General features: G+C 46.5%; 1 protein-coding gene across 2 annotated transcripts in view; it reads left to right on the forward strand.

The window, feature by feature from the left end:
* The first annotated feature begins 3,221 nt into the window (after positions 1-3,221).
* LOC119437457 (membrane-associated tyrosine- and threonine-specific cdc2-inhibitory kinase) overlaps positions 3,222-26,740 on the forward strand; it is a 101,055-nt gene continuing 77,536 nt past the window's right edge. Inside the window, exon 1 of one of the 2 annotated variants that reach the window (XM_037704479.2) lies at positions 3,222-3,444. In XM_037704479.2, coding sequence (XP_037560407.1) covers positions 3,376-3,444 — 69 coding nt within the window. In that variant the 5' untranslated portion in view covers positions 3,222-3,375. The remainder of the gene's footprint in view (positions 3,445-26,740) is intronic. The other variant, XM_049660576.1, reaches the window with a different exon arrangement.

Consider the following 26,740-nt stretch of genomic DNA (forward strand, 5'->3'; position numbering starts at 1 on the left):
GAAAGCTTCGAAAAAAAAAAAAGCATTACGCGTTTTTGCGTGCATTTCAGTTTTCTAGCGCAAAGACGCAGCGAACAAGCTATTGCTATGGGAGTAGGTATAGCCTGGTCACACGTGCATTTTCACGCGTATAGCCGTCCTTGACTTGTGAAACGCACTTCGCCCCGACGAGGACGACGCCATCTACGCTTTGATCGCACGGGTCGTCTCAATGATGCGTATTCGAAGACTGGTCCATTCAGTGGCGCGATGAGAGACCGTTGCTCCAAAGGCCCACTGTACGTACCTGTCGTACTTACTGTATTTACTGAGCTTAGTTTACTTTTTACTTAATTTCTTCACAAGCACACGCGAGGGGGGGGGGGGGGGGGGGTCCCATGTCTTTGATATACATGTATAGAGTCTGCTTAAACTACCGATATTTACTATCGATCACGCGACCTAGAGGAAAGCGGAAGCTTGCCCCCCCCCCCCCCCCCCGAAAAATATTGCTGGCTACGCCCCTGGCCGTGATCAATACCGCGACCACGGTGTAAGATATGTACGTATACTCTTTAGGTGGGGACACTTCTCGGCTTGCTTGCTAGACGAGATCGACCGGATAAAGTAGCAACGGCGCGCGTCTATCGAGCCGGTGACGGCAGCGGATACATATCGGCGGAACGACGGAACTTCAGTTCGAACGTAGGCGAGAGCTTGCGCGGACAAAGAATGTGCGCATGCCCTCTGCCCCAAGTTCTCCCCTCTCTCCGGTGACCTACTTTCGCGCGTCACTCAATCATTTCGGATTTTCCGTGAAGCGCCGGTCGCTATACCAACGGGAGATTGAACCAATAAAAAGTTTTCTGTGTTGAAGTTGAGTCGTACTGCCGATAGGTATCCGCTGCCGTCACCGGGCCTGATCGGCGCGTGCCTTTGCTACTTTATGTGGTTGATCGTGTCTCGCGATTGCCTTCACCTAAGTATATATCTTACACCCTGCCCGCGACCTAGATCTCCGCAGCACAACGTCATAGCCACTGGGCTAACGTGGTGGTTCCGCGGCTCAATGCGCTTCGTTGCTTCAACAGGCAAGATATATCGGAAAATGTGGAAGCCGAGTCCATTGTGTTTGATCGGCCTCCGTTGCTGAAAGTCCGTTTATGCCTTTCGTCTGCATGCAGCATCGATCACTCCTTGTTAGCATGTTTGAGGGCATTAATGTCTGTGCGCACAAGCGCTTAGACACGGGGTACTTTTTGAAACCTCGCGCGGTATCCTTGCAGTCGGGGAAACCTAAAGCCACAGCAGCTATTATCACTTAAATTTATTAGCTGATGTTTCTGAGTAGGGCTTTACAACGTTTCCATTGATAATCTTGTGAATAAAGAACTATTTTAAGGGTCCTTTCGTGCATAACTGTTAAATAATTACATAAGGTCTTAGTAACCACGGTGTGGTAAAAACACTGACTTGCTCAAGTAGACCATGGAGATTGCTTGCATTCTCGTAACGCACACAATATTACTTTAAAGGTTTGGCAACAGTTAGCTGAACCATCGGTGCACATGCCTATGCTCACTGGGAGGTTCTATAATGTAAGAAAAGCTAAAATGCACGCGATCTTGCGCGCGACAGCGACAAGGAACGCGATGGAGATGGCTGTCGCGCTCGCTCGTCGCCTACAAGTCGGATCATGGATTCATGTTTCGAAGCGACAGCACAGACTGGCCAGGCATTGTAGTGCTTGATGCAAGCGCGCCGCTGCATCGAGCGGCCATATTATAAATTATGAAAAAAAGGAAATAAATTTTCTGTCCTCGAATGCGCGAAAGTAGCATCATTCAAAGGCATTTGAACTGGCTAGATATTGCGCAACGAATTGATCTCGGAAGCGGCGAGATAGCAATCTCGAAGGCAATAGCAAGTCCTTAGTGTAGTTTGAAGCGGTCCATAGAGTTTCTAAATAAAAAACCTAGAGGGAAAAGTGGCGCTAGTGTCTACGGGGGTTCTCCTGAACGTCGCCTCAACCTACATGGGAATGATGGGAAGTACAGGCTTCGGATTGACTTCTGTCTTGAAACTGGTGGCGTTTGCATGCGGCGCAGTAAACGAAGCTGTATTAAAACATTTTCGTGCAAAAATTAATTTTATTTATGTTGTGATTTATACAATGCATAATACATTGAATGAAGTTTGTATGACTTTGAGATTGAAGCATGGTTTACCACCAGGGTATGCATCGTTCTGCCTGATTTAGCGCCATTGAATAACTATTTATTTACTTTCACAACAGCAATAACAACCATGCATGTGCTTATATAAAAAATACTCATCAAATATTTGTGGGAATAAAAATTTTGTATTATGAGAAAAGTGTTGCGCCTTTGAGAGACGCCTGCTCGCTGCGACGCTGCGAGCAGGCGTCGCAGCGAGCAGGCTACGACGCCTGCTCGCTGCGAACGCGGGGAAAGTGAACTTTTCTCGCAGACGCACTTGCGAACTCTCTCGCTCTTTCGAAAGGCTGCATCGGCTGTCACGATTGATGAACGTCTTCTGCCTTCTGCTGCAGTGCTACCATCTGCTGCAGTGCTATCTTGGACGCTTGTGGCCTCTTACGAGCATGCTTCACTGTATTTTATGTTGACGTACCGCTTCTTCTGAAGTGCGCGCCAGCAACTGTTATGTCGTGGCTTTGCGCTTACCCGTTTTGCGACAGCAGACAAAAGCCAGGAAGCAGCAACCTTTCCTACCACAAGTAAGTTTGTGTTCTACGGATTGTAGCAACTGCGCTTGGAGCAAAACTAGCGAAACCAAAACTGACAAAAAAATACCTGTAGACTAGTTCGCCAGTCAACAGAATACCAATCCGTAGCCTGTACTTCCCATCATTCCCATGATAGTTGAACGATCGCAGCGCCACATTGCCCTCTAGTTATAGTAATATGAAACTCTATGAAGCGGTCATTGCAAGCGACGCTTGCTGCCAACGTTAATGGTGAAAAAAGTCGAGGATAGGAAGAGATAGGAACGAAAATTTATTTATTTTCTACCACGAGAAGCATCTGAGCATTTGGCCAGCGTGATCATGACTTTAATAGTGGTTTAGAAGTTTTTCTGGTTTCCACTTGCCAACCAACGAATACGAACACTACAACAACGAAGTAGCACCCCGTAGCCAATGCGATCCGGTCCGCTTGGCGCCATGGGTGATCATGTGAATGATGTGTTCGTAGCATCGTTGCTTCGGTCTCTGCTTATATAATCTAACGCGTGAGCACGGGGAGTCGGGGACCACGGGCTTGGTGACGATTCTTGTCTCCTTTTCTTGGGCGCCTCCTGCGTAGCGTAGTAGTGCGGTGTTCCACGTCGTGACAGCTACAACGAGGAAAGAAAATGACTGAAGCACCGCCGAGACCGGACCCCGTGTTTTTTGAAGGCTCGAGGCCACTGTTGACGAAAAAGGTACCGTTCTGTCTTCGTTGTCGCAGCACCTTAGATGTCACGCGCATGTTCGAATTCAATCTTGCGTCGGCTCGAAATCACCCAGAGCGAGTGTATTCGTACAACGGCGTTCGGAGTGCCGTTTCTGTCAACTCTCCAAGTTTGTGTGTTTGCGGTTCATTATTTTCGGTTCATTCGGTATAATCTTGTTAGGAACATGCTAGCCCGTCTGCTGAAGACGATAGAGATTTCCTCTCGATACAGTGATCCTCTCTCGTCTCATCTTCCGCCGTGACACAGATCCTAGTGAACAGATCAAATAGATTTCTGTAGCGCATACTGCAATTTCGTGCCGCGTTTCCAGTGTCTGACCTAACTTGACAGGACGCGTCGAGCGTTAGCAAGCATCGACACAGGCGCGCGCCTGTTATCGTTCTTAAAATGTCGTTTCCGTGGCTTCCCTACAGGACGGCGTCAGCATATGCAAATTTAGAGGTGCGTGCATCAATTGCAGCCTTAGTCACTTGCTTATCTTAACTGCTGACCAGTTGATGCTTCTACCTACTTTAAAGCAAAGTACTTCGGAAGGTGTACGTTACCTACAGGTCTCGCAGCACCTTCGCATTTCATTACGATGCGCTGAGTGGTCTCCGTTTTTTTTTCTGCTGCAGACACATGCTTCACCTTCTTGCGAATATTTTCTCAAGTATGTTTTTGTCATTAGGCGACCAGCTCGAGCCTCAATAAATAGCAAGGCACTGCCCTTTGTATTATCGTACATATTTTACCTTCAAATTTTTCTTCCCATTCTTGTAAACCTCTGTGATCATTTTTGCTTCCATTCTTTGCATCCAATTTGCTGTCTCTGTTTCTCTCACTTTCTTTGTGATTGACGATTGACTATGAGCGATTGACGTTTGACTATGTGAGGAGGAAACAAACATTCTGAAAGAAAAAAAGATTTTAATTAAAAAGACAGTTTGATTTCATTCAATAAAAATAAAATTTCTAATGTTATATATGTGTGGCGAACAAAGAAAAGACAACTTTTTTACTTCAGTAGTAACAATAAATGCCTCCTTTTCAGCACACACTATCAAATGCAATGCAATGCAGCTTTTGAAGGTGTGCGCGTAAAGTTCACCTGCTACTACATACTGTTGCTTGCTTGTCAACGTTTGTGTGAATTCTGGTGGGGCAGTGTTTGCAAAGTGTGTTTCATCATTGTTCAACTTGTTCAGTCAAAAGTAGTTAATTATGACTGCCAGATAATTGTTTACTTCTGAAGCCTTCGTGCGGCTGCACTGACCAATGGGCTTGGCATCTGACGAAGCGACCTGCACTCAACACCCAAAGCTTCCTTCAGCCTGCAAAGAAATTATGTTCTGTGTGTGGTGCATTTCTGACACCTGTATGGTTGACGTTTTGCTGCATCGCGTTCCGCGCTCAAAGCACAAAACACCCATCGAGTCAAATTGTGGGTCATTTGTAAATCCAGCCCCAATGGCAGGCTACCATAACAAATTTCATGCCTTTGACAACAAAAAATGTCGACATTTCTCTTTCTAATAGAAATGCCGGCGCATTATTTCTTGTTCCGCCGGAAGTGCTCCCTCATCACCCAGATGACACTATGCCCCATGAACTGCCGATGAGCCACCATGTTTTTAATGTATGGGCTTCTATGGAAGCTTCGCTACTAGATGTATTTGCTTTGGCCATTCCTTCAAATGCTCAAAAGCATTATATGGCCATTATCCTCAACATTTCCAAGCATTCTAAGACAACTGTGGATGACTCAAGTTCACATTTGGTGGAAATGGGAGCTATGTTAGGAGTGATGTTTGGAAACGTTTAACAATCGTGCCTTAATTATGGTCACCAGCGGCCACGTTCCTGTGTGTGTCGCCCACCTCTTAGGTGCAACACTAAACCAGGAACACATCACAGCCATGGGTAATGACTGAGTGGAAGTAACCGGGATGTCCTAGAACATCAATGTCGAGTAAGACAGCGTTACCCCCCGCCATACACTCGGCTAAGTGTAAGGGAATCTGTATAAGTGGCTCCGCCGGCAGACAAATGCATGCCTGCTTCTATGGTTAAAACATGCCATCCACCCCACCGCATACATGGGAATGCGATCTCGGTCCACCCAAAATTAATGAGCATCGCATTCCAGTGCTAAAATTCAGAACAGAGCATTGGGAGACCAGGCTCGCAGTGAGGAAAGCAAAGCGCAAGTGGTGCTCCTCAACGAAGCTCAGTGGGCTGCTGAGGCTAGCGGAGCCCTGGAATAGGGGCCTCACCTAAGGCTCCACTATTGTTCAGAAGTAGCGATGACTACACGTGCGCCCTCTCGAGGGGTCCATGGAGTCGAGCTAGCAGATGACGAGTCGCTCGCTCCCATGCATTCTGCAGACACCTGAAACCGCACGCAGTCCGCGCTTGAACCGGGTAATTATTAACATTTGCGTCCTTAGCTGCTCAAGAAACTTCAAACGACAGGGACAATAGCGTGATTGAGCCCGGAGTGAGATAAACGTTGAAATAAAATGCGTGCGTTTCCGAAGTAGCGTTTTCAGCAGTTTTCAACAGCGGTGGTCGTACAGGTTATTTTTTTCTTTGTTTGCATGTTTTGAAATTGAGTGTAACTTGAAATAGATATATTTGGGTCAGCTGATAGTGCTTGTTTTCTAGTTCGGGGCAAAAATACGCAGTTTGTGAGCTTACCGCAACATTCGGAAACGTCATTGCGCACCAAGCGCTCTAATAGTGCGTTGTGCGTAATACACACTGTTATCAGTTTCAATGCATTTGTCTGTGTTCGGCATTATTGCTACAGTTACACAGTATTTTTAACCAAGGTTATTTTGTTTATATAATACTCTAATAGCTTTACTTAAGAGACAGAGTTCCACTGGATTTGTGGAATATCAGCAACGAGAGTACCTTCGAAGGACTAGGAAATACATCATGTCTGCCAGTGTCTATGCGGTGCCAATTCAAATTTTTATCTGTTTTTAAATAAATGCATCTGTTCCAAGCTCTTTCCTTTTTATTACCCCCACCGCCTCCATCCCCCTTATACCTATGCAAGCCCCACAGATATAAAGGTATGCTTGCAATGTTACCCAATGCACTTGCAAATAAATTTGGGTTATTTCTACACATATACTCTCTAAAACCAGAATATAACCAGAAAAGGTAAGTTAGATGGTTTTTTTTGTGGAGATGCGGGTGAATGAAGGAATACTTATTTAAAATGTTCATTTATTGCAGGAATGCATAAACTTATTCTTTGAAAGGCTTGCTGTAAGCACTGATTTGAAGCATGTCCTATAGGAGGATACAATTAAGAAACAAAACGGCAGTTAGTAAATAGCACCATTGTCCACAGCGTCATGTAGCACTCCAATGACCAATACAACAATAAAAAGAGCTCTTTGGTGTTCGACTAGAAGCCAGAGGCATAAAAATTCTTAAGCTTATAATTTCTTATAGCCGCTGGAGCAATGTTGCATTGCATGGAACCTAAGCACCGCAAGAGTAAAAACCACAAGAAATTACGGTTGAAGGGTCACCTGCAGAAATAGCAAATATTGATGTTGACTACAGTACATCAGAGCATTGGCATAATGAACGACCCCAAATACATGTCATTTATAGATGCATCATAGGAAGGGCTGCAGATTTAATTCAAACAATCCGAGGGGCGTTCACAAAGTTCGTATTATCAGTGCGACAGATTTAAAAAAGGCGTGCAGAATATGCATCAAAATTAAGTTTAGCGTAATATGAAACTTATGTTCTATATAACAGCGCAACACCGCTAGGGGGCCAAAACAAAAATGGCAGCACCCACCGGGAAAGTCGAATGGTCGAAACACATGCAAGGACCCGCTTTCTGTATTTGAAGGGACAAGATGCCAAGACAATTCACGCCGAGCTGGTGGCGGTGTACGGTGACAATGTCCCAGCCTATGACACTGTTGTCGAATGGCGCAGATGATTTCAGTGCGGTCAAACAAGCCTGGACGACGCAGAGCGAAGTCACCGCCCTTCGCTCGATGGTGAACCACAAATTGCTGCGCAACTGGAGGCTTGTGTATCGCTGACCGACGGATTAGTTGAAGTATTAGTAGGAGAGGTTAACGTGAGTGCAGGCTCTGTGCACAACATACTTCACAACAACCTGCATATGACAAAAATTGCCACACGCTGGGTACCGCATTTGCTGATGCCAGTGCAAAAAGACTTGTAGAAGGAAGCAGCCACAAAAATGTTGCATATGACGAAAATTGCCACACGCTGGGTACCGCATTTGCTGATGCCAGTGCAAAAATACTTGTAGAAGGAAGCAGCCACAAAAATGTTGAAGCTTTGCGAGAGTGATCCTGACGACTTTTTTGAACTCCTGATAACCATGGATGAGTGCTGGGTGCACTATTATGTCCCTGAAACTAAACTTCAAAGCAAACAATGGAAGCAGGGAAACTCACCTGTGCCAAAAAAAGGCCCAGGCTGTGCCGTGATCAGGCAAGGTCATGCTGAGCATCTTCTGGGACTGCCGTGGTGCTCTTCTCCCAAATTGTGAGGTGCTATCAAAGAGAAACGTAGAGGAAAGTTCACGAAAGGCGTCCCTCTTCTCCATGACAATGCGCCGGCTCACTCTGCACATGTGATGGCGACGCATTCAACCTCCTTAGGGACCGAAATTTTGCCTCGCCTGCCATATTCACCTGACCTCGCACCAAGTGAATTCTTCTTCCCTCGCATGAAGAGCACATTGCATGGGAGACATTTTTGGGATGACGAAGAAGTCATCGCTCAAGTCGAGCTCTTCCTGAACTCTCAAAATGAAGAGTTCTATAGCACTGAACTGTGGCAGCTTATGCATTGTTGGCAGAAATGCGTGACTTTGGGAGGAGATTATGTAGAGAAGCAATAAAGTTTCAATAAAATTTCGTTTCTTTGTGTCTTTTTTTTCATGCCAATAATACGAACTTTATGAACGCCCCTCGTAAAGCTTTATCACCTTAACACCACCATGCGAAACATGCAGTTTTATAGATATCTAGAGCTTTTTGTGAGAAATACGGGGCATGAAACGACAATGACTATTACGTACAAATCTACCATATAAAGAAAGCCGAAACACTAATAGCGTTGCAGAGATAATGCTCATGCAAGATCACATACACGAACAAAAGCACGCCGGCCAGGCGAAAACCTGCTTGAAGTTATGCCTATGACAGTGTTTACATGTTTTAAACATTGCAAAATCACTTGCTTTGCCTAGCCGGATGTTTTCAGTGGGCAAAAAATTCTTGCGCCCGATTTTATGGAGCCATACCTTCTTTCTGCTGATATTACTGTCACCGCAAGGAACAGAAAATAACTTTTTTCCATCCTCCATGCGGTTGCAGTAACCGAAGGAACAGCAGACTGGCATACTAGCATGCCACACTGCAAATGTTGAATTCAAACGCATCATTCCTGCATCCACTCAAATATTGGGTACATTGGCACTTCTGGTTTGCAACAACAATGTAACAGGTGCGTGAATTACCAAAATCGTCAAACTTCACGCTTGAAACGCAGACATCCGTACATTCTGCCGGCACAGCGACTGTTGCTGGACCCTTTGGATGGGGTGTGAAGGCGAAAATGGTCACGTGTCGCCAACCGGCCTATTGCAGGGCACGGTGGCTAGATCAAAACCTTTCACTACTTTTGAAAGATAGAGGAGCTTTAGCCCCACCCACCTGCTTCCCCAACCCTTTCCTTCTACAATAAAATTTTTTTCAATTCAATTGATTATGATTATTGCAAATATTTACTGGACGCTCAATTTATATATATTGTACTGTAAAATAAGGAGCAGTGGGGATGTGGCTATGAAAGAGGACGATCAGAGAGATAAACTTGTTTCGGTGCTCAATCGGCTGTGCTACCTCTCGATGCTCTATTGTTCTAGTCATGAACGCTTCCCAAAGTGCGTCGCGACATTTGGTGGAGGTGCTGGACCTTTTGCAAACTGGGCAATCCCTGTCACATCTCCCATGCCTGAGGAGACTAGTCCTCCCGATCCGCCCCAGGCACCGCCTTCGGTCGTCTGTGCTGGTTTGCCACGGCAATGGGATCCTCCCATATTCAATGGCACTGACGATCATGACATAGAGGACTGGCTGTCATCGTACGACCGAGTACCCATAACAAATGGAATGAAGCTGACAAGCTTGGTTACGTACCATTCTACCCTTCCGGGGTCGCCCATCTTTGGTTCCGAAACCATGAGGCTGACTTTTCCACTTGGACAGCATCCTGAACGAAACTTCAAGAAGTCTTCGGCCGCCCTGCTGTGCGCAAACTTCGGGCTGAACAACAGCTTCGCTGTCGTGCCCAAGAAAAAGGCGAAAACTTTACCAGCTATATTGAAGATGTAGTTGACATTTGCCGACGTATCAACCCAGATATGACCGAAGATGACAAGATCAAGAAGATGACGCCTTCCAAATGCGCTTGGCGAAGAATCCTCAGATGGTCAACGACCTCATAATGCTTTGCCAGAGCTATGAAGAGCTACGCAAACAACAGCTTTTTAGGCACCAAGCTCTCGCTCCGGACGTAGCGCTTTCAGCTGTGAGTGGCAGTGTCGGTGCTACTCCTTGCAGTTCAGCAATCTTCAACCAAATCAAGCAATTTGTACGAGAAGAGGTGGCACGCTAACTCTGTTCTGCCAGCCAGTCAAGCGTCAGAGTCGCCCTTGTCTCCCAATCTTCGTCGGGTGATACAAGAACAAGTCGCTAATGCCGTACCACTTGCTCATCAAGCGCCTCCTATGCCTGTTCTACTTACGTATGCTGCCGTTGTCGCGAATCCAAGACCTTCGTCTGCAGCTATTCAATCCAGATGTACTAGCGCCTTTCCGTCACCTCTGCAAGTAGCTGCAACATATGCACCTACAAGCAGCTACTGGCCGCCACAGCATTCCGTGCGCCCACCTCGCCAATATTCCCATTAGGCTCCGCCCGCTGTTCTCAATCCATGGCACACCCATGACAACCGTCTTATCTGTTATTTGTGCGACCTACCTGGGCATGTAGCACGGCTTTGCCGTCGCCGTGGATGGTATCCTTCAGATTCTACGAGGGCACAAAGTAACGGTTTCGACTCTTTGTTCCGTACCACTACTGCCGCTCAGCTCTTTGAAGCCTCGCCTCCTGCATCCCGAACCTTCAATACCCGTCGGTCTCCATCTCCCCGTCGGCATTCTCTATCGCCACTTATCCATCGCCCTGAAGCTATCCGAGAGAAAAACTAAGGAAGCAGTTCCGGAGGCAAGAACTGTGATCTCAACGAATTCCTCAAGACCTCATTTATTTCCTGCGAACATCCTTGAATTTTATGCAGAATACATTGCCGTTCATGTGCTTGTAGACACAGGAGTAGCAATATCGGCGATTTGGACCACTTTTGTCTTAAACTTAGGAAAGTCCCGACGCCATATTCTGCCATTTCATTACTTACAGCAAGCGCTGCTCCGATTGAACCCTTAGGGAAGTGTACTGTGCGTGTTATAAGCGGCACTTTATACCGTGTTGAGTTCGTTGTTCTACCCCGCTGCTCCCTTGCCATGATTTTAGGTAGGGACTTCTCATCATGCCGTTATAGATTGTGCCCGTGCTGAACTCACGCTGCCACCATTCGGTAACATTTTTGAAGATACTGATGACGCTTCTGGTTGTGTGTTCATCACCGCCGACACCGAGATTCCTCCATACTCGGCCGCACTTGTACCCGTTTCCTGCGTTGGGTTTTCCGACTCCACAGTCCTTTTCACGCCATCTAAGCTTGTTCCTCGCTTTCATCCCTTCTTGCTTCCTTTTGCCCTTCTTGCCATTCGACAAGGTTCCAGCGCACTTTATGTCTCGAACCTGTTTCCTTGCCCTGCTTGCCAGCTCCACGATGAGTGTCTTGGTTATGCTGACGAAATCGAACCAAGCTTCCTTTATGATGTGCCTGACGACTCGGCTTCTCCTCAGGTTGACGCTATGGCCCTTCAAGTTTCTCTTCCCACGCCACCGTGTGACCCAACATTTTTCCAGTGTGTTGATCCCAACCTCACAGATCGTCGATCTCCTTGACCACTTTTGCACGTCATTCGACCTACAACAATCTCACTTAGGCCGTACTTCCACTGTGCTCTATGCCGTACTTGCACAGTTGTCTAGGCCGTACTTCCACCGGCAACCATGCGCCTTCAAGCCACAGGCCGCATCGTGTATCTGCCACGGAGCCTAGCGTCATCGTTGAGCACGTTGGAGACATGCTCCAATGCGGTATCATACAACCATCGCACGGTTCCTGGGCTTCTCCTGTAGGGCTGGTCAAAAAGAAAGATGGCACAATTTGCTTTTGCGTGGACTACCGGCAACTCAAGAAGATCACCCGCAAGGACATTTATCCACTACCCTGTATTGACGACGCGCTAGACTGCCGTCAAGGCGCCGAATTCTTCTCATCTTTAGACTTACGATCCGGGTACTGGCAAGTGCCAGTGGCTGAGTCAGACCGTCCAAAAACGACCTTCATCACACCCGATGGTTTATTTTAATTCACCGTGATGGAATTTGGCCTGTGTAACGCACCTGCCACATTTGAAAGAATGATGGACAACATCCTGCACGACCTCAAATGGCAGATATGCTTGTGTTATCTGGACGACATCGTTATCTTTTCACCGGACTTTCCTTCCCACTTACTTCGACTTGAACGCGTCCTGAAATGCATTGCCAATGCTGGCCTCCAGCTTAACGATGAAGTGTCGCTTTGCCGCCAGGCAGCTGGTAATTCTCGGCCATGTCGTATCGAAAGAGGGTGTACTCTCTGATCCGGTGAAACTTTCCACGACCAAAGACCTTGAAAAAACTGTGCAGGTACATTGGGTTAGCATAATACTTCCGCCGTTTCATCCGTAATTTCGCCACCATAATAGCACCTTTAACGCAGCTGCTTCTAGGTGCCCACAGCCTTTCGACCTGGTCACCAGATTGCGATGCCGCATTCATAACACTGTGTCGTCTCTTGACGTCTCCACCAATCCTGTGCCATTTCGACCCAAGCGCTCCAACAGAAATACACACGGATGCCAGTGGCGTCGGCCTTGGTACCGTTCTCGCTCAGAGAAAGGCTGGCTTCAGAGAGTACGTCGTCGCCTTAGCCAGTCGTGCACTCACTAAACCTGAATCGAACTATTCTATAACAGAAAAAGAATGCCTGGCTATAATTTGGGCCATAACCATATTCCATCAGTATCTGTATGGCCGTCCATTTCACGTGATAACTGATCACCATTCGCTGGGCTGGCTGTCCTTAAAAGAACCATCCGGTTGTCTTGCTTGATGGGCACTTCAACTGCACAAGTACGAAATTCGAGTGCTGTGTCGTTCTGGCCGAAGCCACCATGATGCGGATACCTTGTCTCGTTCGCCACTAACAGACGAGGTTACCTTTCTGAAGGCCCCATTGTCCGAGTCTTCCCTTGCTGCCACGGACATTCTTCTGGAGCAGAAGAAAGACCCATGGATTGTGTCAATGCTGAGTTTCTTGTCCACCCCATCGACACCGACTACCAATCGCGCATTACGTCGCCAAGTATATCACTTCTCCATTCACGGAGAATTGATCTGCGGACTCTTGTACTGTCATAACTACCTCCTGAACGGCCGCAAGTGGTTGCTTGTCATCTCTCGGCATCTACGTTCGGATATTTGTGCAGCGTTCCACGATGACCCCCTGTGCGTGCATGCAGGTGTACTGAAGACATACGCGCGTCTACGCCTTCGTTACTACTGGTGAGGGATGTATTGATTCATCCGTCATTATGTCTGCTCCTGTCTCGTTTGCCATCGCCGCAAGGATCCACCTCTTCGTTCAACCGCTCCGTTGCAGCCTTTGCCTTGCCCAGCACATGCTTTTGATCGAGTAGGCATGGACTTTTATGGACCTCTGCCAACCACATCAGACGGAAACCACTGGTTAATCGTGGCCATCGACCATCTTACACGCTATACGGAAACTTCCCCTTTGTCCAGCGCTTCCGCTCGAGACGTCGCCTGGTTTCTCCTGCGCCACATCATCCTTCGCCACGGAGCTCCAAGGGAATGACTCAGTGACAGGGTTTTCCTCTCTGACGTCATCGAGGCTCTCCTCAAAGGATGCCGCATCATTCATCGCACCACTACTGCATATCATCCACAGACTAATGGCATGACCGAGTGCTTTAATCACACTGTTGGTGACATGCTGGCCATGTACGTTGCATCCGACCAAAGCAAACGGGACCATGTTCTACCATTTCTGACCTATGCTTACAATACAGCCACGCAGACTACCAAAGGATTTTCACCCTTCTTTCTCCTGTACGGGTGCAAACTTTTTTCCACAATGGATACTATCCTTCTGTACCGCCCTGACACTACGGAAACCACTACCTTGTCCGATGCTGCTGCACACGAAGAGTGTCGCTTGCTATCCCGTATATTTATGTCGGAAGACCAGCAACGCCAAAAGCACCTTCGAGAAACTTCCCATGCTTCTGCATCCTATGCTCCTGGCTCGCTAGTGTGGCTTTGGGTTCCAGCCCCTACCCCTGTACTGTCACCGAAACTCGCGTCGGAGTACAAGGGCCCTTACTGCGTGATCAACCAAATGTCTCCAGTCAACTATATCATGGAACCCTTCGAGCTACCTTTGGATCATTGCCGTCGAGGATGCGAAATTGTGCATGTCCAGCGTCTCAAGCCGTACTATGATCCGTCTGTGTTGTGCTACCCCTAGGTCGCCGGGACGGCTTCCTTTTCCGCGGTGGAGATAACTGTACTGTAAAATAAGAAGCAGTGGGGATGTGGCTATGAGAGAGCGAATGACGACGAAAGAGGTAGACGTTGTTTCGGTGCTCAATCAGCTGTGCTACCTCTTGCTGCTCTATCAGTCTAGTCGCGAACGCTTACTTCCCAAACTGCTTCGCGACAATATATATATATATATATCATCATCATCAGCCTATATTTATGTCCACTCAAGGACGAAGGCCTCTTCCTGCGATCTCCAATTACCCTTGTCTTGCGCTAGCTGATTCCAACTTGTGCCTGCAAATTTCCTAGCTTCATCGCCTCACCTAGTTTTCTGCCGTCCTCGACTGTGCTTCCCTTCTCTTGGTATCCATTCTGTAACTCTAATGGTCCACTGGTTATCCATCCTACGCATTACGTGGCCTGCCCAGCACCATTTTTTAAATGCGAAGCATTTCTTGGCTAACTTTTGATACTTTGACAGTATCTATCTGTCTAGCCGCCTACGTCTTTGTGCTCTCACCGTCGTTCCGTTAACTTGGTATATACCAAAATTTTCATACTATGACAAGAGTATATGCCGAACATAAATGATGTCATGACATGTGTGTCATGTAAGTCATGAAACAGTCGCCTACCTCTTGGTGCTCTCGTGGTCGTTTTGTTAACGTGGTAGGTACCAAAATTAGCATAGTATGACAGGAGTGTATGACTGACATAATTGATAGGTCATGACATGCATGTCATCTAGGTCATGACAATGACCCATTGAAAAAGACCAGCTCTCAAAAACCACTGAAATGGGTTCGAATGTGGGTACTAGGTCAAGGAAACACTAAAGGATGCTGGTAGAAGTCATTGTCATTAGCATGACTCAGCAAAAATGACAATGGCTCAGCAAAAAAAGATAACACTCAACAACCACTGAAATGGGTTTGGAGGGGGGTACTAAATGAAGGAAAAGACTAAAGGTTGATGGTCATAGTCATGTGCGTGCCTAAGGCTTTCGCCTTCAGGTCTAAAGGGACTTAGGACCCATGACATGAGTGTCATGACATGGGTGTCATGTAGGTCATGAAAGAGCCGCCTACATCTTGCTGCTCTCATGGTCATTTCGTTAACTTAGTACACTCCCCGCATAGTGCTTCGCATAACATCGATTCCCACAGGGCGTGTGATCTGGTTGCTTTTTCTCTAAATGTCAACTAGAATATCGGCTATCCCCGTTTGCTCTCTGACCCACACCGCTATTTTCCTTTTAACGTTAGACCTAACATGTTAAGTTCCATCGCTCTTTGTGCAGTCCTTAACTTGTTCTCGAGCTTCTTTGTTAACCTCCAAGTTTCTATCCCATATGTTAGCACCGGTAGAATGTAATGATTTTACACTTTTCTTTTCAACGACAGTGCTAAGCTCCCAGTCAGGATTTGGCAATGCCTGCCGTATGCACCCCAATCCAATTTTATTCTTCTGTAAATTTCCCTCTCATGATTAGGGTCCCCCGTGAGTAACTGACCTAGGTAAACGTACTCCTTTACAGACTCTAGAGGCTGACTGGCCATCCTAAATTCTTGTTCCCTTCCCAGGCTATTGAACATTATCTTTGTCTTCTGCATATTAATCTTCAACCCCACTCTTACACTTTCTCGGTTAAGGTCCTCAATCATTTGTTGTATTTCATCCCCATTGTTGCTGAATAGGACAATGTCATCTGCAAACTGAAGGTTGCTAAGATATTCGCCATTGATCCTCACTCCTAAGCCTTCCCAGTCTAAAAGCTTGGATACTTATTATAAGTATGCAGAGAATAGCATAGGAGAAATTGTCTCCTTGCCTGACCACTTTCTTGATAGATAATTTTCTACTTTTATTGTAGAGAACCAATGTAGCTGTAGAATCTTTGTAGATATTTGCCAAGATATTCATGTATGCCTCCTGTACTCCTTCATTACGTGATGCCCCTATGAATGCCTTTTCATAATCTATGAAAGCCATATAGAGGGGTTTATTGTACTCCACAGATTTCTAGATTACCTGATTGATGACATAGATATGATCCATTGTAGAATATCCCTTCCTGCAGCAAGGCTGTTCTCTTGGTTGGCTGAAGTGAAGTGTTGCCCTGATTTTATTGGAAATTATCTTAGTGACTATTTTATACAATACTTGAAGCAAGCTAATGGTTCTATAATTCTTCAATTCTCTAACGTCTTCCTTCATATGGATAAGTATAATGTTGGTGTTCTTCCAGCTCTCTGGTACACTTGAAGTCGTGAATCATTGCGTATAAAAAGCCGCAAGTTTTTCAAGCATGATATCTCCTCCATCTTTGATTAAATTGACTGTTATTCCATCTTCTCCAGCAGCTTGTCCCCTGGCCATGCTTTCAAGGCCCTTCTAACTCCTTCGCTAGTTATAGAAGGAGCCTCTGTACCCTGTTCATCACTACATTGAATGAAAGTAGCTGGGCTGCTCTAGTCACTGTACACGTCAGTATAGAATTCTGCTGTTTTTACTATGTCATCAAAATTGCTGATGATATTACCCTGCTTATCTTTCAGTGAATACGTCTCTCGTCTTCTGCTATGCCAAGTTTTCTTCTGACTTCATGCTTCATCCCTATTTTACGGCTTCCTCAACCTTTCCCACGTTAAAATTTCGACTATCCCTTACTTTCTTCTTGTTGATCAGTTTTGACAGTTCAGCGAATCCTATCTGATCTCTTGAGTTTGACACTCACGTTTTGCTGTTTCTTTATTAGGTTCTTTGTTACTTGGGAGAGCTTACCTACTGGTTGCCTTGATGTCTTACCTCCCACTTCAATTGCTGCTTCTGAGACCAGCCTAGTTACAGTTTCATTCATTACCTATAAGTTGTTTTCATCTTCCTGTTCTCAAGCTGCATATTTGTGAGCACCAGCCTGAATTGGTCTGCTTTTACCCTTACTGTGTCTGGGTTGGCCTGTTTCTTCTTGACTAATTTTATTCTTTCTCTCTTCAAATTCAGAAAAAATCCTAGACATCACTAACATATGGTCACTGCACTTTACTCTGCCTAACACTTCTACATCCTGCACTATGCTGGGATCGGCAGAGAGATTATGGAATCTATTTCATTCCTTTCATTTCTTATTAGGGCTTTTCCAGGTCCACTTCCTGTTGCTGCGCTTCCTGAAGAAGGTGTTCATTACTCGGAGCCTATTCCTTTCCACCAATTCTACCAACAGTATACTGAGTTTGCACCTTTCTCATTGCTAATTCAAGGTCTTCATAAAACTGTTCTATTTCTTCATCATCGTGACTGGAGGTTAGGGCATAGGTTTGTATTACCTTCATTGTATACCTCCTATTCAGCTTTATTTCGACGACAGCTACCCTCTCATTAATGCTGTAGAATTCATCAATGTTGCCCGCTATGTCCTTATGGACTAGAAATGATATGCCGAATTCTCTGTTATCGGGAAGACCTCTGTAGCAGAGGACGTAGCCTTTAGTCAGTAGTGTATAAGCCTCACTAGTTCTTCTAACCTCACTAAGGCCAATAATATCCCAGGCCTGATAATTTCTCAAATAGCCCTGCTAAGCTAGCCTCACTTGAGAGGGTGCGCATGTTGGACGTTGCCAGGTTCAGTTTCCAGTGACCGCCTGTCTGCCGCATCGCAGGTCTGACCGCCGCCTTGGTCAGGTGCTCCGCAGCCGCTGGGGACTGGGGACCATGGGTTAATTATAGGAGTAATGAGGGAGGCACCAGGAAGGCCAATTCCTGCTCTGCTAAGGGAGTGACTTTGTTGAAGCTTCGTAGGCCTTCCCAATTTGGTTGCATCTAGACTAGTATAGCCCTACTTGCTCTCAGTAATATTTTTTTGCCGGTGTCAGGCGCCAGTCCATGCCTGAAAATGTAGTGGACTGGAGGATGTTTAGAACTTGCGACCTTCAGATTAAAAGCCGAGTGTTCTACCTCTGCTCCACGCCACCACTCCCAGGGTATGCTACACATGTGTTTAATTCTAGCATTTTTATATACATCTCTGTAATCTTTTTTCTCTTCCTCAAAACTTCTCTATCTTGTACTGCTAGCTATGCCTGTAACGGATCCGGTCATATCAATCTCTTCCCTGCTTTTTTTTTCACGCTTTCTAGTTACACCAGCGCCTCTGGTGCCACTATCTCTCTCCATATGAAGCTTTTGGGGAAGGTTCGTGACCAGATGTAAAATAGTGTTGTTTTTTCATAATTATAGATGTGTTAGCTTAAACAATGAGATAATTACAAAGTGATTCACAAATATATGAGCAAGAATTAGTTTTCTCGTATCATTTATTAGAAATGTAGACGATAAATAAAAAGTACCTTGAGCAAGAACGGCCGTTTTATTTCGATAGCAATTATATGGACACTCTAAAGCAGATTTCTGCCGTCGGCGTTGCCGTGAGGTTCTGTATCACGTCAACGGCGATAAAATCGTCACCGCGCTCCGGACGCTGTATGTGCGAGTGAAAGGGCGCGAGGGGCGCGTGCTTTCATGCGGAGTGACCGCACGTCGGAGAGCAAACGCGCGTTCTGCGCCGTGCTCCCTGAAGGGCTGCAGAATTAAGCGTCTCTTCTCCTTTCCATATATAGAGAGCAAATGCAACTTTTTTCGTCGCGCGAAAGGCTGTGGGGGGACGGGAAGGAGGGAGGAGAGGCGACGTTTAGCTGCGGCACTAAATACGTATTTATATAAAAACGCCGCGCTCGTTCGGCGTGAACGCGGGCAAAACGCCGACGGTGTCGACAACAGTTCTGCGCGTTGTTGGTGCTGCTGCATGTCCAAGTTTATACAGCTGATAAAACTACTATCCTTACTCCATATAGCTCTCTACTAATTTGCTTTGCCTTTTGGGTGAAACTGCGACAAATTTTTCAATGTAGCTCAGTGTAAGGGCTCAGCTGAGCAGTTGACTCCATGGGCACTAGTGTTCCTTGACCTTTGCAGTAACATAGCATCACTACAAAATTATGTTAAGTGCCTCTGTCTCATCATCATTGTAAGTAACCATTGTGTACACCATATATTTTTATTTTATTTATTATTACCTCAAAGGCCCTGGTGTGGGGTATTACATGAGAGATGGGTAATTACTTCAGTGAAATCTGAACTCAATGGTAGCCTTGAAATGATGTGGATTGGAGTGGTGCACGGCATCAGCAGAAAGGTCATTCCTGTCCCGGGCAGTCCTCACAAAGAAAGAATGTAGGTGCGCAGTGATCCGGGCAGGTGGAGGGTGCAGATTTTTCGTGATGTAATCGGCAAGATTGACGGTGCACTGGAATGATGGCTGAAGTACTAGGAGCAGAATGACAAAATTTTTGATAAAGGCACAGTCTAAAAACATGACGCTGTATATCTAGATTGGAAATTCCTGCTTTTAATTTTAGCTGAGAGACACTAGTGTGGTATGAATAATCAGAATAAATGAAACGAGCTGCACGATTTTGAACTGCTTCTAGAGTGTTAGAAAGGGAAGTTTGGTGTGGGTCCCAAACAGAGCATGCGTATTCTAGCTTAGGTCTGACAAAAGTTATATAAGTTAGTATTTTTAATAATGGGGGTACGAAGCGCAAGTTGCGGCAGAAGTAACCAAGCGTGCTATGCTTCGTTAGTGACAGTTCGTTATATGAGAGGGCCAAGAAAGGTTATTTGAAAGTGTAAGGCCAAGGTACTTGCATGACTCCACAGATGGTATTTCTGAGTTGCAGAAAACGTACTTAGGAGTATGGTGAAGCTTCCATCGATGAAAAGGTACTAGTAAAGTCTTTGTAGTGTTCAGTGACATTAGCCACATGTTGCACCAAGTGATAACTTTGTCAAGATCATCTTGCAATGCGTAGTTGTCGGTACCAGTGAGGATTGGGCGATAAATGACACAATCGTCAGCAAAAAGGCAAATGTTAGACGAAAGATTAGCCGGTATTCAACATCATTTTATATAATGTGACGATTAGTTTATGTGTAAGTGTTGCCTTTCCATGGGTCTATGTGGGTATATGCTAGTGAGGGTGGACTCGAACATTTCTTCGAAAACGTGCCGTGTATACCGTGCTCCATACTTCGTATATGTTAATGTCTTAGTGGAATTGTGCAGTCATTGTGACTCAGTGCTCGTATAATCTTTTGTTGAAATAAACTTTTTTTAAGTATGTAAGGTACCATACCAAGTGCACGCCCCCTGATTGCGATGTTTTTGAAGGAGCACACCGGTACTCGCCCTCAGGCAACCACAAGTTGAGGTGTCTCCAAAAGGTCAGATTTCAATACAGCGAAATTTTGATATAATAGAGCAAATTGCACATTTTACTCACTTTGTTATATAGATGTTTAACTGTGTGTCTATATATATATATATATATATATATAGTCACAACTAAAGAAGGCAACGAAGTGAGGGACACGAGAGCAAGCATGTCTCTCCGAAGAGGTTAAAGTGGGCTTTGCATATAGAGCTTGTGTTTGTTGTCTTATTGTCGTCCTGTGTGCTGTTCATCGCGTCTTGCGACACTGGTGGAGGTGCTGGGTACTCCCTGATGCCCGGGCTCCTGTGTGGAGTTAGACGACGAAGAAGTTACAGCTTTACTTGACACTGGTGCAGACATCTGGATTATAAGCAGAGAGCTTGCGTCAAAGTTAAAGTTTTTGCACAGTGGACTGGGGTCGCATGTCTGTACTGCTGGAGGACGTCTAATTCCCGTTGGCAGATGCACTGCTCGGGTAAATATTCGTGGATTTACATACGTCGGGGTCTTCATTATTCTGCCCAGCTGCTCGAGGGACTTGAACATGGACTTTCTACAGGCGAATGGAGCCATAATTACCCTGGAAAAATTGATCGTGACATTCTTTACGGCAAAAGCCATAGCAAGCGACGCTGGCGACGAGAATGGCACCGAAAACGCCTTGCGCATTGTCGAAGACAGCATAATGGTACCGCCAAGAAGCAGCCTACTGACCCTGGTAACGTGCGACGCATTTGACGGCTATGAGGGCATCGCCGAGGCAAACATTCAGTTAATGCTTGAGTGGAACATCTGCATTGCATGGGGCCTCATTCAGCTTCAGCGCAGACGCTCATTAGTCCTGCTGACAAACTTCAGCAATGAATATCAGCACTTACCGCAAGGCACAGCTCTCGCCTTCCTCCATGAAATGCTGCCTTCACTGATGTCGCCTCGCTAGAAACGGCTTCCCCTAATTGATCGAAAGAGGTCAACCTGAGCGATCGCATTCAGATTAACTCCGGCTTATCGGAATGACAGAAACAGCAGCTACTGGACCTTGTCGATGACTTCTCTGTTTCTCTACCGAGTCTAAAGTACGGTGCACCTCCGTTACGAAGTATCGCATTCCTACAGACGAGTGTTGCGCCTACGAAAAGGGAGGTGATAAAGCTCCAGGTTCAAGAAATGTTAGATGATGATGTGATTCAACCGTCTATAAGTCTATGGGCGTCGCCCGTCGTTATAATTAAAAAGGACAACATACTACGCTTCTGCGTGGACTACAGACGGCTTAATAGTGTAACCAAACGCGACGTTTATCCTCTGCCACGGATCAATGACGCTTTAGACCGTCTACGCCACACCGAATTTTTTACCTTGTTGGATCTTAAGTCTGGGTACTGGCAGATCGAAGTAGGTCAGCGTGACCGTGAAACAGTGGCAGTTGTGACTCCTGATGGAATATATGAATTTAAAGTCCCCATTCGGCCTGTGTTCCGCACCTGCCACATTTCAGCGGATGATGGACACTGTTCTCTCTGGACTAAAATGGCAGACGTCCTTAGTCTACTTAGACGACGTTGTGGTGTTTTCAAGAACGTTTGATGAACATCTAGAACGACTCAAGAATGTACTCCTCGCAATCAGCAAAGCAAATCTGACTATCAAGCCTGAGAAATGTCATTTTGGCTTTCAGGAGCTAAAGTTTCTCGGACACGTAGTCAGCCTCCGTGGGGTTCGGCCGGACCCCGAGAAGCTAGCTGCCGTCGCTGAGCTCCCGTGTCCAACAGACAAGAAGCAGTGCAGTGATTCTTGGGTCTCTGCGCCTACTGCCGTTGTTTTGTTGAAGGATTTTCAAGGATCGCCGAACCAATAACGAGACTAACACGCCAAGATGTACCCTTCAAGTGGACGGAAGAACAAGAGGAAGCCTTTACAGAATTGTAGAAGCGACTGCAAGGCTGACACAGAAATCGATGACAAGGCTGACACAGAAATCCACACAGACGCCAGCAACGTGGGGCTTGCTGCTATACTTGTTCAGTGGCAAGACGGCGCTGAACAAGTACTAGCCTACGCGAGCCGCAGTGTCACAAAGGCGGAGGTCAACTATTCCACGACTGAAAAGTAGTGTCTAGCTGTCGTTTAGGCCATCGGCAAGTTCCGACCCTACCTTTACGGCTGACCTTTTCGCGTATTAAGTGACCACCACTCACTGTGTTGGCTTGCGAGTCTAGGGACCCTTCAGGCCGCCTCGCTCGTTGGAGCCCATGCCTTCAGGAGTACGACGTCACAGTGGTATATCGACCAGGACAGAAGCACGGCGACGCTGACTGCCTCTCACGTACACCTATATCTTGGAAGCCCTGTGATGACGACCAAGATTTCCCGTTTCTTGGTGTAGTAGACACTGTCGAGATGGCTGACCTCCAACATGCAGACAGTACATTGCTTCCCCTCATCAGATACCTTCAGGGAGCCGACGTTGTTGTCCTGAGACCGATGTTACAAGATCTGACTTCTTACGGCCTCCGGAATAACGTGCTGTACAAAAAGAACTTCGAAAACAGCCAAGAAACGTTCCTTCTTGTCCTCCCAGTTTCACTGCGCGCAGAAGTGCTGCAGGTGTATCATGATGACCCGTGTGCCGGACACTTAGGCTTCGGCAAGACGTTAGCGCGCATACGCCAGAAGTATTACTGGCTACAACTATTCTCGTTCGTTCAGCGCTACATGAGAAGCTACCGTGATTGTCAACGGCGCAAGGTTCCACCTTTGAAACCTGCTGGTCTTCTGCAACCCCTGGACCCTCCTCCAGCACCGTTTCAACAGGTGGGAATGGACCTCCTCGGTCCGTTCCCTACGTCATCCGCAGGAAACAAATGGATAGTCGTTGCAACGGACTACCTAACGAGGTACGCAGAAACCAAAGCTGTGCCCCGCGAGATGTTTTTTGGCCATGAAATCGTATTACGTCATGGGGCCCCTTCCATCTTGATAGCCAATCGAGGAACTGCGTTTACGGCTGACTTTATGCAGGTGATCGTCAAGCTGACCCACACCAATCATCAGAAAACCGCGGCCTATCACCCACAAACTAATAGACTGGCCTCAACAGAACTATGGCCAATATGATCTTGATGTACGTTGACGTAGAGCACAAATCCTGGGACCTAATTCTACCAATTCGCATACAATACGGCTGTGCAGGAAACCACCCGATTCACACCATTTGAACTGGTTTATGGGTGCTGCGTAACACCTTTAGATGCCATGCTCCCGGTAGACAACGGAACAACAAGAAGTCACAACGCTGACGACATCATCCAGAAAGCCGAAGAAGCTCGACAGCTTGCTCGCCACTGCATCCGCAACCAGCAGAGTGCTGACACCCGCCAATACATCAGTGGCTGAAGGAACATTCAGTACGATCCCGGCGACTACATTTGGGTGTGGACACTGGTCCGTCATCGGGGGCTGTCGGAATAATTACTGCGCAGATACTTTGGCTCGTACAAGATCGTCAGGCGACTCAGCGACGTCAACTACGAGGTCGTCCCTCAGAGTACTAATATGAGCTCGAGCCGACAGCCGGCACGAGCCGAGATTGTCCACGTAGTACGGATGAAGCTGTACTACGCCCGCGAAGAAGTGCCCCTTTGATCAACTCTCTCCCATGCCCTCTGTCGCCCTTTACCCTCTCCAACCGGCGACCGAGACGGTCGCTTTTCACGTGGGGAGTAATGACGCATAGTAAGCTGCCCACTACAGGCACAAGATCGCCAGAGAGAACACAACGAAGGGCGCAGGTGCGCGTGCGTTCTCTTGAGTGTTGGCCATCATTGAAGAAGGCTGTTCGCTTTCGGCAAGCTCAAAATAATTATCTTCGGGACTATATAATTGTTCATATTTGTAATAATGAAAAGCGGGTCGAGAAATCATCAGTTTCAAAGCACGTCACTGAAAGAAATAATCACTGGGAGGACCGGCTGATATAAAAATTGACGCTTTCTGCACCACCGTGATATCCCTTCAATTTGCGCGATCTGTGTGCAGTGCGCATCCCAAGTGAAGTCCACTGCGCCGTGTCTACAACGGTCACGCGGCTTCACTTACTGCGTGTTTCACACTGTTCCTGTTCGTTGTTGCTCAGAGTGGCCGGCCAAGGTCGGCCGCGAACACGAAGGCGCGGCGGCACCACTCTGTCAAGACAGAACGGCATCTACTTTCGTCGTTTGCTGTGTCCAGCATTTCGTAGGCGCGTGCATGTTTGCATTGGCCACCTGACGCTACTGGTGCAGGCGCCTGAATGGATCTGAACAATAATTAAACAAGTGGTGACCCTGTAACAGTGAAATTTAGTTACAGCCAGGTGATCATAAATCAACTATGCCCATAAGCCCAATGCTACCTACAATGACGTGAAACCAAATATTTTTATGCTGTGTACTCGCCAGTAAGAATTTTCGCGCTTCCAGAAAATTACATGCGTGTCCCTTCCTATCAGAGCTGTGTGCCAGTGTTGTCGAGATCAACTGTGCCAATTTAGAAATGTTAAGCTCCATAGAGATAGAGCCTGATACCCTCATTTTTGTGGTTAAGGCCAGCAGACAGCCTCTACAAGATATTAAAAACATAAACAACGCTTTAAAGCCACAAAAAATTACGATAACAACCAACCTTTTACAGCACAGCGAAAGCTTGCGATGCACGTCTGAGCCCATAAAACCCCTGTCGCCCCCTGGCGATTGCTATAGAAACTCGAGGGCTGTGGCGACACGCTTGCAGCGCTTGTTTGGGCACCTCTCCTATTCTACCATCGTGGCCTCTGAGAACCGTAACCGCCACCGAGATCATATTCCCAAAAGCCTTGCGGGCAACATTTTAATTTCGGGTAACTGAAGTCATTAATGCAACTGGCTCAAGTGAAACATCTTTGCTGGAAAGGGAGCTGCAAGTCTGCAAGGTCGCAGAAGTGGGCCTTTTTTTGGTAGGCTAAAAGCTTGGATGATTTGATCTCCTAGACAAAAAATGGCACACAGTGCTGTGTGCATCTCCAATTCTTTTTGTCCCATCTATGTGTGCATTTTACCATAGTCCCTCAATACTTTTCTGGTCACGAAACTCTGCCGTCACTCTATGGGAGAGCTTGATATGTCGCATGAAGCTGCCACGCTGCGGCGCCACTGCAGCCAAGAGGCCACCTTTCTCCGTGCTAAACCCGGAGAGACTGCAGATGCGGCCGGCATGGGCTGAAAGTTTGAACGCGTACTTTATATTTGTGATTGATATTTAGGCAACATCCGAATTCTGGCATTCTACAATTGAAGCGGCACATTTGCTTGATGATGCTGTTCAGGGCCGTGATTTTGTAGCAAGGCATTATTACTTATTCTACTCTAGTATTATCATCCACCGCTCACGGCCGGCTGATCCCGTTGATAATGCGAGCGGACCATGGCTCCGACCACTGACAAAGCGCGATAAGCGCAAAAGGCATTATGACATTAAAGGCATCGCTACAAAATACCGGCCCAGGTGTTGTGTGCCGGTGGGCCGTTCTAGCGACAAAAGCACTGCCGAAAAGGTATCGCTATTTTGCATGCCGAGTGTTTGTGAGCACTTCGAGAATTGGAAGCGAGCCATACGATGGCAAGAAACAGACGATTTCTGCTTTGAGTCCAAGCCTGTGCGTGTGTGCGCGAAGTACTTTGAACCATCATCCATCTCCGTACGGACGATGTCACGATAAACGATGATGCCGTATCGTTTCCGAGGGACAAGCCACGCCTCAGGCCTACTGCCATTCCTGGTTATCTGTGTTTCGATGGCCTGTGTGTGTGCGTGTGTGTGTGTGTATGTGCGTGCGTGTGCATGCATGTGTGTTTCTGAGTAGCCTATTCTGTTTACAAGATTTGTTTCATTTATATATTGCAAATAACATCACCAGTGCCTATTAGTACCTCCATGAGAACACAAGCACATATAAAAATTTGTTATGGTATGTTTATTTATAATAATATATTTAAAAATATTTATGACCTGTAACCATGATTGCACTGTCTGTGTGTTTATATTTATAGACGGCAAATTATTCGCATAACTACTGAGTTTGAGTTCTTGCTTATGCATTTCACATGCTGATAGCAACAGCTATTGATAATTCTAACGTTTGCTTAAGGTTGCTACCTCAGCGCTGTGCGG

This window comes from Dermacentor silvarum, chromosome 1 (assembly GCF_013339745.2).
Source record: "Dermacentor silvarum isolate Dsil-2018 chromosome 1, BIME_Dsil_1.4, whole genome shotgun sequence".
Taxonomy (NCBI): domain Eukaryota; kingdom Metazoa; phylum Arthropoda; class Arachnida; order Ixodida; family Ixodidae; genus Dermacentor; species Dermacentor silvarum.